We start from the raw sequence: 16,722 nt of genomic DNA, 5'->3' as shown, positions 1-16,722 counted from the left end.
AATTTAATCTTGAGGAACACTGTCGTATAAGTGGCCCACCATTGACAAAAATATCTTCATGACAGCACTTCTCTGAGCTTAGCATTTGTAAGTCATAACTATGTCTGCCTTACCAGTAGATAATATAAAACCGAGCTTTAAATTTGTCTGAGTCAATATTTGCAGCATTAGAAATTGAGGTTGCATATGGTCGGGCTGCCCAAATGCCATGAAGTTATAAACATTCAGTGGCACATCAAAGATGTTTACTTGATCTATAAACTTTGAGATGCTAAATGTAATCAGTGGGGCTCTTCCAAATAATATATGAATGTTTAGTATAGCAAATGGATTCAACAAACATTTATTGAATAGCTCCTATGTATCTAGTAGTATCCCAGTAATAATTTTTGTTTATGTTTACAAAATTAAAAGTTGGCGAAATGAATCTATTGGAAGCAATACTGAAATGCAATTTTCAGTTTTTATGATTCCTCATGGCAAAATGCCACCATTTGTTCTGGGCTTTCTTATTGGGTTAAACTTTCTCACCTAAAAAAAGATTTGCTTCCATGCTTTGCTACTATACCTTCCTCAATATCAGATGTCTAGCATCTGTTAATATGGGTAGTGTTAATGCATATATTTTGTGTCAATTTGTGTCAATCTGTGTCAATTTGTATTTTACATGTATTTCTACTGTAGATTTGAAGGTAGATTAGAACATCATAACAAATGATTTTTTTTTTGCTTTAAGTCGTGTGTGATAATCATGCATACTGATGGGCTCATTTAGTGAGTGATTTTTTTTCTGTTTTAATTTACTTCCAGCACCATTTTGCTTTTCCCTTTACAAAGACATCATCAACATGCCTGCTGGACCTGTCATTTGGGCTTTCTTGAAACCAATGTTGCTAGGAAAGATTTTATATGCGCCTTATAACCCAGCTACAAAGGCTATCATGGAAAAGGTTTGACTATTTTAACTTGGTGTTTCTATTTTGAGTATTATTATGCTTCTGTAAAAATAGTAAATAACTTCTAACTTTATTTTAGCTGCCTCTGATTTCTTTGTATCTTACCCACTCTTATTGTTACTTTTGGATTTCTGAAACTATTAACTATTCATTTTAGCTTTGATCTTGGATATGTATATACAATATAGACTGGATTGGATGTTTGCCTTTTGAAGAGAAATGAACCATGTTGACATCTGAAAATTAATTTTAGTTGAATCAGGCCTCAAAATTTTTTTTCACTGTTTAAGGAATTTTATTAAAGCAAGAATTTTATAATCAAAATTACATTTCCTCACATAGTTATCAATTCTGTTACTTAGAACTGACATCCTGAGCTATTCCACAGTAAAGAATTACAAAATTAAAGAAAGGAATGTTTTACATTTTTGTACTTTGCTGAAAATTCTTTTTCCCAGGGTCTATAAAACATTAATTTGTTTTTATATTTTACTATTTTTTTGTAGTTTTTAAATCAAGTAATCTAGGACTAGCACTGCTTGCTAGACCTGGCATTTGCTCGGTACATAAGGTTCAAAGTTAAGGCCTCAAAGTTTTAAATTTATCACAAAAAAGCAGAATATTGCCGGGCGCGATGGCTCACACTTGTAATCCTACCTACTTAGGAGACTGAGATCTGATGATCAAGGTTCAAGCCAGCCTGGGAACAAAAGGTCCTGAGACTCTTATCTCCAATTAACTTCTAGAAAACGGGTCTTGGCTCAAGGGTAGGACGGGAGCCTTGAACTGAAGAGCTGAGAGACAGCACCCAGGCTGAGTTCAAGCCCAATGACCCACAAAAAAAAAAGCAGAATATTTTCAACTGATAGCTAGCTAATTTCACAAAAGTATTGAGTTATTATAACTAGTCTAAAAAACAATCATTAAAGTATAGATTCTCATCTCTATATTTGCTTGTTTAGCTCAATATTTCGTTCAAGTCTTAGTTGTTTGGCATTCATGTTGTTTCTAATACTTTTATTAATGTAAATGACAAGGCTACCAATACTGCTGTATACCATATGAAGGAATATAGACCATACTATGTAAAACCATATTCATACACTTATATTTTTACATAGCTGTCTGGTGTTGTCTTTTTATTTTTTTCAATGAAATGAATGTTTATGAATCAGGGTTTCATAGATATGGTATTTTACTTTAATAATTGTTGTCATATTACTTTCCTAAAAATGCCATGATATGTCTGCTTCCGCCAGTGATAGATAATATTCCTGAATTGGAATATTCTTTAGTAGTAAAGTGTATCTTTGGTAAAAATGAAAACTTTGTGAAATAACCATATTTACTTTCATTTTGGCTACAAATTTACTCTGGACATCAAGCAAACCCAGCATTTCAAGAAGTTTTGTAAATTTGATGTTTATAAAATCTATAAACTGTAAAACTTTTGACCATGCAGGAAATTCCTGAGTATATATAAACATGAACACATATATGCATGTACAAATATATTTACTAACCACCTTTCGGTACTGATTTTGAAGTTACATAACAATTTTAGATGCAATTTTTGCAATATAGAAGAAATGCTAATTTTCTTTTCTTTCTTTTTTTTAAGTCTAATGTAACTCTAAAGCAGCTGGCAGAACTGAGAGAAAAATCTCAAGAGTGGATAGATAAGTCACCAATCCTCTTTAATTCCTTCCACCTGCTAACCCAGGCAATTCCAATGCTCCAGGTACGAACTGGTTCTGTTACTTGCCTTAGTTGGAGATAATTCTTTGAGATTTTAATTACCTTTATTATGTGAGGGTAACATCCATATTCACTAGATTATAATTACTTCTCTGCAGATGGGGTCCATCTATGACTGGTTAGCAAATCTGACATTCATATTCAAAATTACCCTCCCCTCTTTTGCAGAACCTCCTTTACCATCTAACAGACTGGGCTACAATTAGTGACATAAGTCAATAGTCTTACCTTATCGATTTCTTGTCTTTTGACTGTATTGTTCTCTTAATTAGAATTCCTACAGCGCTAACAGGCTATTAAGACAACTGTCTTGTGTGATTGTTGTTCTTATTGTACTATGTTATTTCTCTTCTCCTTTATCGCCCTTTGGTTAATCTCATATTCTTACTGTATCTGACTTTGTTACCTGGTATATTGGATATAGGTTTTATTTGTTTATTTGAAATAGGAAAAGGAAGGAGGGGAAACAAGATGATTGAGAGGAAGTGGGAGGAGGGAAATGGGGACAAAAACATGAGGCATATCATTGTGTGAGAAGTCATGCACCTACTACCTGGTGACTGTTAACTGCAACCCCTCTATATATTACCTCAACAATAAAAAATAAAATAAAATAAAAAGACTATTAAGTACATGAGACATAGGTACTAACTAAATTCCAAATTTCTTTCCATATAGTGTATACACAATGTTCTCAGTGAAATGGTGACATAGGATCCTTAAAGTCAAGATCATACAAGTTCAAGGTCATATAAGGAAGCAAAGGTTTTTGACACCCAGAGAAAATGCTCCCCCCACTCCAAACTGCCACCTGCAGAATTAAACAAAACTTCTGGTTCACTCAGGTGTAAAGTAAATGTTTAATGTTGCAACTCTGGAAAAATGCACATTGCTAGATAAGTGTAACTTGCAATTCTTAGAAGATAAAAGTTTTTCTAAACATATTGCAAACTATGTAAAGGAATGTTCCAATCACAACAAAGCTATTGACAACTAAAGATCAAATGGCTGAGTTTGCCTAGACAACAAGTAGAGAAAAGAAAATAGACAGGAATGATGACAGTAGAAGAGTTTAAGGAAGCAGTGGTTTGCATGGCAAAGAGAAGACTTTAGAAACCTCATGAAGCTCTAGAATAGATTTTACAAAAGAAAAAGGAACTATTGCTCTTATTTATGATAAGGCTTAGGAAGCTAAACATGGCATGAATGATTTGCATCATATAGTTTTGTCAGGATAATTACACTGAGAATCTGCTTTTCTCAGTCTTTGTTTTGGTTAACAAGTACTGCCTCATTATAAACATAATTTGAATCTTATAAAATGTCAAGATAAATATAAAACCAGATTCTTAATACATTTAATACATATAAGGTAAACCCTTTCATCAGATATCTTCCCCATACTTTTCTATTTGGTTTTGACTTCAAGTTACAGGATGTTCATTTTCAGTGACTTTTTCCAATGACTCTCCAATAACAAAGATGTATGGAATAAAATATTATTGATACATGAATTATACTAAATGGAAGATGCTCTTTTCTTCAAAAGCCATTTTTTTCTGTGAAGAGAAACACATACAGATAGTGGTTTAAGGAAATTAGTGTTAGCTAAAATGGAGAATTAACAAAAAGATTTATTCTATGCATAACAGTCCCAAAGCACAGTAATGAGAATCTCTGTGACCATGTTCACAGAGCGATTTTCATCTAATGAAAGTATCTTTACTCTGACTTAAGACAAAATAAATTGCTTTTCTCAATTATTAAAGAAAATGTTAATTCTATAAACTTTAAGGATTTAACACCAGAAATGATTCAGAAATAAAATACATACTTAGTATGCACAAGGTCCCAGTTCAGTCCTCAGCAACAAACAAACAGACAAACAGTAATATACTTTTTCAAGATGTGCTTATAAAACATGTGAGAAACTTGGGTTAAACTCTTGTCTAACAGTGGTTAGCAGAGAGTAAATGGAGCCCGCAATACCTATAGCAGTTCTGTCCTCTAGTTTTAGAAACAGCAATATAAAGCTTTTATATTTTAAAGCAACTATTATTTATTTATTCATTATTTGTATGTTTATTTATTATTGTTGGTCATGATGCTTGAGCTCAAGACCTGGGTGCTGTCCCTTAGCTCTTTTGCTCAAGAGTAGTGCTCTTCTACTTTGAGCTACTACTCTACTTCTGGTTTTCTGGTGATTAATTGGAGATGAGTCTCACAGCCTTTCCTGCCCAGGCTGTCTTTGAACTGTGATCCTTTGATTTCAGCTTTCTAAATAGCTAGGATTACAGACATGAGCCATCAGTATATGGCTGGAAATTATTTTTTTAACTTTTGGTGTTTCTATGGATTTTGGAAGCAGTTTAAAGTCTTATCATTAACTCATTTCTCTATCTTCATAGAGTGGCACTTTTTAGAGTTCAAAATAATATTGAAATAAATCACAGTGTCTCCATGCTTGGGTCAGTATTTACCTTTCCCTTACAGAAAGGTAAGGACTTGGAAGCACTGGGTTGTGCATATTAAACGTTCATGGCTGAGAGGTAGTAATTGAAATATAGATCAATATGATGACAAATTCCATATGGACATCATGATTGTCCAAAGTTATTTTGATTTACTTCAAAAATGCAAAATTCAACCATAAACTACAATAGTTATAGAATATGTTAAGAAATATAAACCTGCAACAACTATGAAGAATGACTGTCAGAGAGAATATGATTGCCTAATGTCGGTAATGATGTTCCTCTCTGACCACTTTTAGTGATCTGACCGATGTGTGATCATACATAAACAAAAATCTAGCCTTTCAAGGTGCTTTCTGCCACTTCCCTCTTTCTCTGTGTGCAGAACCTTTGTGAGGTGACCGGTTGGTAACATCCATTGGTGGTTACTTGTTTTTACTCTGGTGGATGTTTTTTTGGAGACAATTATTAAACATATTTTCTTCATTTTTTGAAAGTGATTTGTATTATATTACTTTTTAGAATACTCTAAGGAACCCTTTTGTGCAAGTTTTTGTGAAATTCTCTGTGGGACTTGATGCTGTTGAGCTACTGAAGCAGATAGATGATCTTGGTGAGTTCAGCTATATAATCCTCTTATTCACTGTCATGTCGGAAGTATGAAAAACACTGTCCCGTGTGACAACTTCTGTTCTTCTATATTTAGCTTTCCATTAGCTGTTGAAAGAAATGGAAAGTCAGCATACATCGTTTATCTTTTCCCATTGCTTATTAGAGATAGTAAAGATTATTTGAACACTAATCTGCCTTTACTGTCCATAATCGTACTGCAATGTGCCACATGTAAATTCAGCTCTCATTTTATCATAGGTAGCAGGTGTATGGAAGAAATGAGCACCTTTATCTTGTTTTGTGCTTTTTTATTTCTTGGTAACTTGAGGCCAAACACATCCTGAAGGACACAAGAAGTGATTTATTTCGGACTATGTTTTGCATTTTATCCCCATTTAGCTCAGTATCACTTAACTAATCCAAAATACAATTTGAGGGGTTTAGAGTTAACCAAAGAATGTGGAGGATCAAGAGAAAATAAAAATCAGTATTCCAGGTTGGGTTTTCCTATCATGGTCATTTAAAAGAAATAGACTGCAAAGGATCAAAGGAAACTGTGTGAACGTAGGCATTCCCTCTGCCACCTCCCCACCTTCAACCCAGAGGATGCAAGACATCTAATTCAGGCTGGGTCTGATTGCCTGTTGCTATGCAACCAGGGGTGTAAGGAAGAGACTGAGAGCATCGGAATTTGGCAGTAGCCCAGACAGTGCCCCACCTCCCCCTCCCTGGCAATGCTGGGACACAAATGACTTAGGTAGTATACCCATGGAAAGGAATTGTGCTCATAATTGTATGTATTTTGAGAGTATATAATTTATGTATTTTATGAATGTCGATTCCATTTGATTAAAGAAAGATGTTAGAGGATTTATTCTCTTAAAATAGTATTTGGATAAAGCATCATTGGATAACAATATCAGGAGTAAACTACAAAGTTCTTACATAAACTGTTTCATAAACTACAAAGTTCTTATACAAATGTTATCATTCTTTACTTTTAAAATAGGAGATAGGAAGTGACATTATGGCTCAAAGTGGTAGAGTACTAGCCTTGAGCTGAAGAGCTCAGGGACTGACCCAGGCCCAGAGTGCAACCCCATGATCAACAAAAAAAAAAAAAAGAGAGAGAGAGAGAGAGATAAGGTGTAAATGTAAAACAATGGTAAAATAAACAGCAATGAGCCTAGCATGCCTGAGGCCCTAGGAGGTTTAATCTTAAAAAACGGAATAAATAATATATATAAATATATGTATACATTCATACATAAAACATATATATGAAAACATGTAATTGAAATATATTAGAAATAATCTGCTGTGTATAATTACATATATAATTAGCATCAAAGAGGTTACATACTTCAATTTTTAGAGTATTGGATGCCCAGACATTTCTTTGATTCTGCCTATCAGGCTTTTTTTTTTTTGCCAGTCCTGGGCTTGAACTCAGGGCCTGGGCATTGTCCTTGGAATTTTCTCAAGGATAGAGCTCTACCACGGCTTTTTCTAAGTATGTGGTACCGAGGAATCGAACCCAGGTCATCGTGCATGCTAGGCAAGCACTCTACCACTAGGCCAAACTCCCGGCCCCCCTATCAGGCTTTTGAAAGAATCCTTTGTATTGTATTGATTTCCACTGGCCTCTGGAGGTTACTGTTCTACTGAATTTTCCCCTCCTTCACCAAGCAAATCTTTTCCCTTTTAATTCATATAAGAAATGCATTTTAAAAGTTTCTCTCTGTGAGAAATGCAGTCTCATTTGGAACAATGTAAGAGACATGTTTGGATTTGAGAGGAAGGATTTGTGATGTTTACAGTGCACGGTATTCAGGATGCTTGAGCCAGTAAACATTTAATTAACTAAACGATTTGGTAATGTGCAATTTGTATTTACCCTTTGTCTGGGTTGATTCTTCACCACAAGAAATGATGAAACTGAAAAACAATCAAATCCTCTTTCTTCCAAAGTAGCTACCTAATATTAAATTTTGATCATTTTGTCTAGAAGAATATTAGATACCAAGAGATAACTAATATGAATATTTATGTTCTTATTTACTTACTTTATGTACATATTTATTTAAAACTCAACCCGTGAGGTTCAGTCTTGTGCATGCTAGGCAATCAATCTCCTCAGCTCATATGTGTTTTTTTTTAAATCAACCATATTAGAAAGTTGCAAATGTGTACCAAAGATTATCATGTATCTTAAATGTTTCCTTGAGACTACCTTCATAAGCAAAGGAGAAGATATAGTTTTTTTTATACATTCTACTCTGCATAGGATTTTACTGTCTGTTTCATTTTGTACTTGCGTATTCTTTGTACAAATCAAGCATTTTTGTTTCATTTTAATTTAGTTCCTAATTTAGCATTCCTAGAACTTGAATGGAAAGGCTTGAACTGCTTGGCTTCCTTGCACATACTTGATAGTCTGTTACGTGAGGGTAGGATTACACTGGTTAATTGAAGATGGAGACAGATATGAGCCTCCAGCATTTATGTGTTTGTTGGTTTATCTATGTACTTATTTAGTTTGGAGATCAACTCTCCGTAGGAATGTAACCCAAACTGGCTTCAGAATCATAACTTTTTTGCAATGGCCTCCCAACTCCTAAAATTACAATAAGCATACACCTTGGATGCATGCAGGCTTGGATTCTGTTTAAGTAATTTAAGCTATCATTTCTAGCTCATAGTTTTCTTCTTAACTAAATGTGAAGATATTTTTAATGTGCTTACTCCTTTGCTGCTCAGATTATAACATAATATACCCTTTTGGTTGTGTCACCAATACTAAGGGCTTGAACTCGGGACCTGGATGCCATCCTTGAGCTATTTTACATGAGGGTGGCACTCTACTATTTGAGCCATAGCTCCACTTCCTGCTTTTGGGTGATTAACTAGAGATTAAGAGTCTCACAGATGTTCTTGCCAAGACTTCAAATTGTCATTCTCAGGTCTCAGCCTCCTAAGTATGTGCCAGCCTCGGCCACGGGTGTCCAGGGATGGACTTTGAAATTGCTCAACTTTGTTCTTTAACCTTGGGTTTTACTGTATTTATAGCTAACTCAGTATTCTGCTTAATGAATATTTGTGATATTTTTCTACTTATAAAACAGTATTTTGGGAGTCAATTCCATAACATCCCATTGTTTATAATCGAAATGAATGTTGAACATTCCCCCCCCAAAAAAATATAACCAGTTTTTTCTGAGTACACATAGAATAAATATTGTAATATGTCGTTCTCTTTTGCCTTTCTTCCCTAGACCTTCTCAGACTGACATTAGAGAACAACATTGACCTCATTGATCAGCTTAATACATTATCGTCCTTGACAGTAAATATTTCCTCTTGTATACTGTATGACCGGATTCGGGGAGCCAACACAGTAGAGGAAATGGAGACAGAAGCAGCAAGTCTCTACAAAACCAATGAACTCTTTGGAAGTGAGTGCTATTCTCTCAGGGTTTGAGGTTCTCTTTGCACCAAAATGGACCAAATGCTTTTCTTGCTTCATTTATCTAGAATTCAAAAGGAGTAATCTGGAAGTCATCCCCCTTTCTGCAGTTCTTACAGATGAGAGACTTTCATGTAGTCAGCAAGACATATTGTCTAAGAATCTGGAGCCTTCAATATCAGTCTAATTTCACTGATGCTGTTCAAATTAAAAATGAAAAAAGATTATGTAGTTAAAGCATGAAGTTGAGTCCATCCTCATCATAAGTCACAATTATTTATTTAAAAGTAGACGTTTTTTGGTAATCTTAATAAGTGGATTAGAGTGACATATTTCATCTAGATACTTAGTTGGAGATTATATTTTTAAATTCTAAACTGCAACCTCTGATGTTGACACCATGTATTAACCACCTTTTCCATAAATCAGAAATCTGAACCTGACTATTTCATTTCTAACTCAATTGACTATTTGGCTGCCTTTATGTGTGCCCTCTGAACAATGAATAATGTCACCCATAAAATAAGCTTTCTTCTGTTGTTGATGTTTTATTTTCAGGTGTTATTTTTAAGCTTCCTTCTAACAGAACTTGGCACAGAGGCTATGACTCTGAAAATGTCTCTCTTCCTCCTGTTGTAAAATATACCATACGCATGAGTCTAAAGACTGCCCAGACTACCAGAAGCATAAGAACCAAGATTTGGGCTCCGGGGCCACACAATTCTCCATCAAACAACCAGATCTACAGCAGGGCTTTCATTTATTTACAAGATAGTATTGAACGAGCTATCATTGAACTTCAAACAGGAAGGAACTCTCAGGAAATAGCTGTTCAGGTTCAAGCAATTCCTTATCCTTGCTTCATGAAAGACAAGTAAGTCTGACATTTATTAGCTTGTATGCATGCGTGCGTGCATGCATGTGTGCATGTGTGTGTGTGTGTGTGTGTGTGTGTGTGTGTGTGCTAGTACTGAGACTTGAACTCAGGGCCTAGGAGCCAACCCTGAGCTTTTGTGCGCAAGGCTAGTGCTCTACCAATGAGTCACAGTTCCACTTCTGGCTTTTTTGGTGATCACTTGTAGATAAGAGCCTCACACATAAGACTGCAATGTGTGCCTTCACACTAAGATCCTGCAAGTAGTTGGGATTACAGGCATGAGCCACTGGCATCTGGCTCTCGTATGATCAACTGTCCCTTTTAATGATCAGCTGTTTTGTTAGTGTATATTAATTGTACAAATGGTTTCACTGTGGGTTTTCACACAGTGTTATCCTGCCTATATGATCCATTGTTCAGCCAGCCCTCTTCTGTTACTTCACCTTTTCCCCATTCCTCCCCTCCACTATATATTTTTAATAGTCTTCATTGTATTGTCTTGGGCTGAAACATAATATGATTCATTCTTTCTCCTCAGTCTCTCTCTGGATCTTCCTTCTCTTCATCCCCTCAAAACAGTCCCTTGATTATAGTACAGTCTTCTGAGAACGCACTTCTGTTCATTTCTTCAGACCTGTCCATGAAAGGGAAGATATTCACCAAGCCTTTTCCATTAACTTAGAAGCTAAACTAGTATATTCCTGGATGTTTCTTTAACTAACAAGTACAATACTCGACTCCTTTCTGGCAATATGAGTATAAGGCTGATGTTCACACATAAATTCTTTGTTACATCCAGAATTCTTTCAAATATAGCCTTCTTCTCCCCCAATGAACTCACAAGTGAAATGAGATCAGGAATTGCCCATACTCTCTAAAGGAAGCTGAAATCCATATGGTTCAGTATCTGCCATAAATAGCAGGTACTTGCTTCTTCTGATTCCAAGTCTAGAATGTTCTTATTGATAGTAGACCAAGTCTGAAATACAGTCACTTGGAATAAACATTACTGAAGACTCATTGTTCTCAATGAATGAGGGCCTTTGCCTAATTCTAAAGCCAGAAACAGCATCAAGGGTGGACCCAGTCCAAGACAAAATTCATTCAACAAATGTTCTATAAATACTTATCCCATGCAGCTTCCCAAGAACATGTACCCAAGCCTGTACCTAAGTACTAATGTTCCCTACTGAACATCTCAGTTTTCTGATAGTGATACATTTCTGCCTGTTAAAGTGATAATGGATGGCAGTTGATATCATGTTCTATGAATATCTACATTTTTTGGGGAACTTTGGAGGTAATACCTTAGCCTGATGGATTCGCCAGCAATGGCTTTGGGACTTTGTTTCTGTAGAGCCCAACATGCAAAACAGATGAATGTAGAGATCCATTGGCAACTCCTGCTTTATCTTAGCTCATACTATGGCTGCACTTGTCAGAATTATGACTTCCTGGACCACTAGCAGAAGCAAATTTCCTGACCTAACATGGATATGAAAAATCAGATGCTGATGAATGGGGCCTAGAAATTTAGGTTTTAACAAACTTTTCAAGTGCTTCTGATGTTCCGTCAACATGGAGAACTATTGCACTTGAACTTTCAGGCATTCTGAGTTGGAGACACAAGGAGACCTTTGGGACATTGGAGATCTTCCTTTAGGTTTTCAGACATTACCCAAGCAAAGACATTTCTATGCTGGTTATGAAACATTTCCTTTTGAGTAAAAAATAACTTATTTGCCTGCATTTTAATTAAAATGCTTTGGACTTCATTTTATTTCTTTCTGGGAATTTTACTTTAATAATAACAGGGAGTTTCCTAGAATCAGATGCTGTAATTTTGGAATAAAGCTCTTAATTAGAAAAACTAATCATCACTTCATTTTAAATCTGCCTTTTAGGTAGAAATTGCATGCAGATGGGAGAGTTTTGAATGTTGCAATTGTTGCTATATAATAAATATTTCCCCACACATGATGTGTTCAAACACAGCCTAAACAGTGCGTGTGTGTGTGTGTGTGTGTGTGTGTGTGTGTGTGTGTGTGTGTGTGCATGCCAGTAGGGGGTTTGAATTCAAGGTCTGGGCACTGTTGCTTAGCTCTTTTGCTCAAGGCTGGTATTTTACTACTTGAACCACAGCTCCACTTTTTGCTTTTCATTGGTTAATTAGAGATAAAGGTCTCATGTACTTTTCCTGCTCAGGCTTGCTTTGAATTTTAATCCTCAGATGTCAGCCTCCTGACTCAATATGGTAATTGTATCCAATAGTTCAGAACTGCTTTTACTCTTGTCACATGACAGTAAGAAAATGATGGACTCATTCTTAGTCAGATTCCCACTTCATAGGTAATGGAATAATATTAATGATCATTCTTGATTTCCAACTGGGAGTGTAATTTCAGTAACAGTGGAAATGAGTTCAATATATATTATAATCTGCCAGAGTGACATTCATGTTAGTCACTGGATTCTTTTGTTTCTGTTTTTGTCTTACAGCTTCCTAACCAGTGTCTCTTACTCTCTTCCAATTGTGCTCATGGTTGCCTGGGTAGTATTTATAGCTGCCTTTGTAAAAAAGCTTGTTTATGAGAAAGACCTTCGGCTTCATGAGGTATGTTGGGGATCTTTCCCTGTTATGAATAAGTCCTATTCAAAGAACAGTTAATTACTATGATTTTCACCAACCTCCGAAAGCCTAACCCATACCTTATGGATTAAATAGAAAGGCAAACATTCGATAAGCCACAAAAGAAACTTGATTTTGTTTGTGCAAAAAGTGACACAAAAGTCATTTAACCAGTACTTTGGCAAAACAAAATCTAAATAACTTTGAATAAATGTGAGCAAAAATTTAATCATGAGTAATTTTACCTAAGAAAAATACCTATAGGATCAAACAAAGAAAGTTTAAATGATAGCAATAATGACCATTAAGCCAGAAATTGTTGGCATGGTAACTGAGCAAGTTCAAATGTAGATACAGATATAACCAAAAATAAAGACTTGGGACTGTTCTGAGCTTTCAAGAAAAACATTCTTTCTAGTATATCTAGTATATGTCTTCTTCAATTACTCTCCTTTCTTCCCCAGTGACTCCTAAGTTATAGAATGGAAGAATTTCATGTTATGTGAGTGGTGAGGTTAATACTACAGTAACTACTGAAACAGAATCTGGAGTGTGGGACATGATCTTGTCTTGGGAATACACTTTATCACAAACCCCAAATCCAAAATATGTTACTGCTTTTTAAAGATTTTATGATAAAGCATGGTATAGTTGTTAGACTGTATATGAATGGAAATTAATGTATCTGCTGATGAAAGTCACTGGGTAGAAAATCACTGAATTTGGAATCAAGGCATTTGACTTTGGACTTCCTTTCAATAACCAAGTACACTTAAGCCCAATCTCTTAAACTCTTTGAGTCATTTTATCGAGATTTTACTCAGATACGTTTATCAGAAACCAGGTATTTCAAAATAAAGGAGATATTTATTTTTGATTTTTTATCAGTTGTATTTGATTTTTAAGCCATATTTTAGAAGTTTCTGAAATTAAGATGCATTTGATGGGGCATCATAATTTATTTAATAATTTTTTCTTTCTTAATAATACATAAAAAGGCACACATTTAAACCCAAAGCAATGTGGTTTATCTGTGGAGTAAGTTGAGAGGAGTGGTAGATCTGCCCTGAGTGGAACGACCCCAGTGTTCCTGCTCAGCATCTCTCCATTACCCTCTTTAGTGCTCAAAAGACTAAGCATGTAGGGGAGAGGTGGTAGCCGGCTGAAGAGTATGGACCTAGTTGAGAATAGATCCAGGACTTGAGCTTAATTACGTTGACTTATGATTCTTTTTTTTTTTTTTGATCAGTCATAGGACTTGAACTCTGGGCCTGGGCATTGTCTCTGAGCTCTTCAGCTCAAGGCTACCCCCTTACCCCTGGAGCTTCAGTACCACTTCCTGTTTTCTGGTGATTAATTGAAGATAAGAGTCTCACGGACTTTAGTGCCCTGGCTTTAGTGCCCTGGCTGGTTTTGAACTGTGATTCTCAGAGCTCAGCCTCCTGACTAGCTAGGATTATGGACTTGAGCCACCATTCCTGGCTATTACCATTCTCTTTCCTATTATAGCTACTTTTGTTCAGAAGCATAGACTTTTAAGAATTTTGAAGTTGCTAATAGTCTACCTCTTAAATACCAGAGCTATTGCATCACTTTTTAATATCACCATTTTATGTTCAATTAAGATTTAAAACTTCCTGTTTTTTAGTTTGTTCATGTTCAAATTAAATAAAAAATATAAAGACAATTAATTGCTATTGCTTTCTTTCTGTAATTCCCTTAAGATTTGGGATAGAAGCTCAAGTTTCAATGAAGCTATTAATCTTTGGCCTCATTGTGATAAGTCTGTGATGAATTGCTTTACGTTTGAAATTGACACAAATACTTATGACTAACAAGTGTATTCTTGAAATTATGCCTGTAGTTAAAAACATTTGTAAAAAAAATGACTTTCCCTTGAGTTTTATTCTATATTTCTTGCTTTTAGTAATGAAAATGTTAAAGCTATAAAATGCTGATTTAATAATGCACAATGCACAGAGAAGAGCATTTCTTTTCTTATTATTTTCATGTTTTTTTGTTTTTTTTTGCCAGTCCTGGGCTTGAGCTCAGGGCCTGAGCACTGTCCTCAGACTTTCTCAAGGCTAGAGCTCTAACACTTCAGCATCAGCACCACTTCCGGCTTTTTTCTATGTATGTGGTACCGAGGAATCGAACCTGGGTCTTCATGCATGCTAGACAAGCACTTTAACCACTCGGCCAAACTCCCGGCCCCTATTTTCATGTTTTATAGGATATCTTCTGTCCCATTATTGGGGACTTTGTGGTTCTATTCAGTCTGAGATAGAATTCTTAATTTTTTGTGGGTCAGATAATCTTTGGGCTGTTACTGAGAATTATAAAGAGATTTGCAGTTCTCTAGGGCTTCACATTAAATTTTTTTTTTTTTTTTTTTTTTTTTTGCTTACCAGTCCTGGAGCTTGAACTCAGGGTCTGGGCACTGTCCTTGGACAAACTTTCTGTCCAAAGATAGTGTTCTGCCACTTGAGCCACAGCTCCACTGCCAGCTTTTCTGCATATGGGGTACCCAGGAATCAAACCTAGGGCTTTGTGCATGCTAGGCAAGCACTCTACCACGAGGCTATGCTCCTGGCACACATTAAATATTTTTTAAATGCTTTCTTGACATACTTATTCATGCCACTGATAGGGATTTGGAAATTTCCCAGTAGTGACCACAATATCCTTTATATCTTTTTTTTTTTTTTTTTTTTTGCCAGTCCTGGGTTTGAGCTCAGGGCCTGAGCACTGTCCTTGGACTTTTCTCAAGGCTAGAGCTCTACCACTTGAGCCTCAGCACCACTTCCGGCTTTTTTCTATGTATGTGGTATCGAGGAATCGAACCTGGGTCTTCGTGCATGCTAGGCAAGCACTTTAACCACTAGGCCAAACTCCCGGCCCCTATCCTTTATATCTTATCAAAATAATAAATTTTAAAATTGAAACAGAAATAGTTCACTATTTCCAATTATTTTATCCTTAACATGCTTGTTTAACTGAATGACATTGCTATCAACCCAATTTATGAATATATAAAGCCATAAATATGTATTTATAACAATTTGTAATTCATGATTGAATATTTATGAGCTCCAGTCCTGTATTAATGTCCATCTCTGTACATAAGGCTCTCATGAAAGTGGATACACATTCATTCAACCAAATCTCATAGAAACTTTCTAATTACTTTCTGATAGAAATTTGAGCCTACTTTGACCACCGTCTAGAGAAACTGTCCTAGGGAAATCAGTAATCAGATATTGATGAATTGCTCTGGCAGACTTGGAAGGTTGGGGACAAAGTGACTCTTTGATTGCAAAGCTGGCACCTGACATCTGTCACTTTGAGAAGGAACTAATGGCATCTGAGAAAGTACAGACAGCCATTCTATATGGTGATCTTCCGTAAGCAAGTTTGGTCTTGTGTGTTACCACAAATTTGGCAGCCAATCTGATAATTTATGGATAATTTATATGCTCTCATTGCCCTTTCTCTTCATAAATAGCAGCTGTTCCAATGAGATAAAATCCTAAAATTTAACACTGAACTTTCATTCTACCATGTTCAATGATGAATACTTTCTTTCATATATTTTATTGTAATTAATAGAAGGGTTATGTATTTGCCAGATAGAAGGTGCATTAATTCACGTACATTGATACCCTTAAAGCACCTAACTCATCCTGTCTCAGTAAAATAATAAAAATAAAAAGATCAATCGTCAATATTTAGCATCTCTAGAAATATAAATCCTATCATGGGCCTCAAAAAATTCAAAATCACAATGATAAATACCTTTATCCTTCATCTCCAAGCTTGCAAACTATCTTTTAGCAAGTCTGTAAATAGAGAATATTCTAGATGTATAAATGTTTTATGCTGTAGCTATCATCAGGCAAGAAAAATATTGACATGGACAATATCAGCTTTAATTCATGGCCTTCTTATCT

The 16,722-nt window shown here is 35.5% G+C and overlaps 1 protein-coding gene across 2 annotated transcripts in view; it reads left to right on the top strand.

The window, feature by feature from the left end:
- The window catches only part of Abca12 (ATP binding cassette subfamily A member 12), a 165,128-nt gene that overhangs the window by 96,497 nt on the left and 51,909 nt on the right, over positions 1–16,722 (top strand). For both annotated transcript variants that reach the window (XM_090354380.1, XM_090354379.1), the window contains exons 18-23: positions 811–950; positions 2,578–2,697; positions 5,711–5,801; positions 9,076–9,255; positions 9,825–10,140; positions 12,643–12,757. In XM_090354380.1, the coding sequence (XP_090210506.1) occupies positions 811–950; positions 2,578–2,697; positions 5,711–5,801; positions 9,076–9,255; positions 9,825–10,140; positions 12,643–12,757 (962 nt within the window). The remainder of the gene's footprint in view (positions 1–810; positions 951–2,577; positions 2,698–5,710; positions 5,802–9,075; positions 9,256–9,824; positions 10,141–12,642; positions 12,758–16,722) is intronic.

Source organism: Megascapheus bottae, chromosome 21, assembly GCF_031878675.1.
Source record: "Megascapheus bottae isolate mThoBot1 chromosome 21, mThoBot2.hap1, whole genome shotgun sequence".
Lineage (NCBI taxonomy): Eukaryota > Metazoa > Chordata > Mammalia > Rodentia > Geomyidae > Megascapheus > Megascapheus bottae.
The sequence above is the reverse complement of the archived record's forward strand: the minus strand, read 5'-3'. Positions and strand labels throughout refer to the sequence as shown.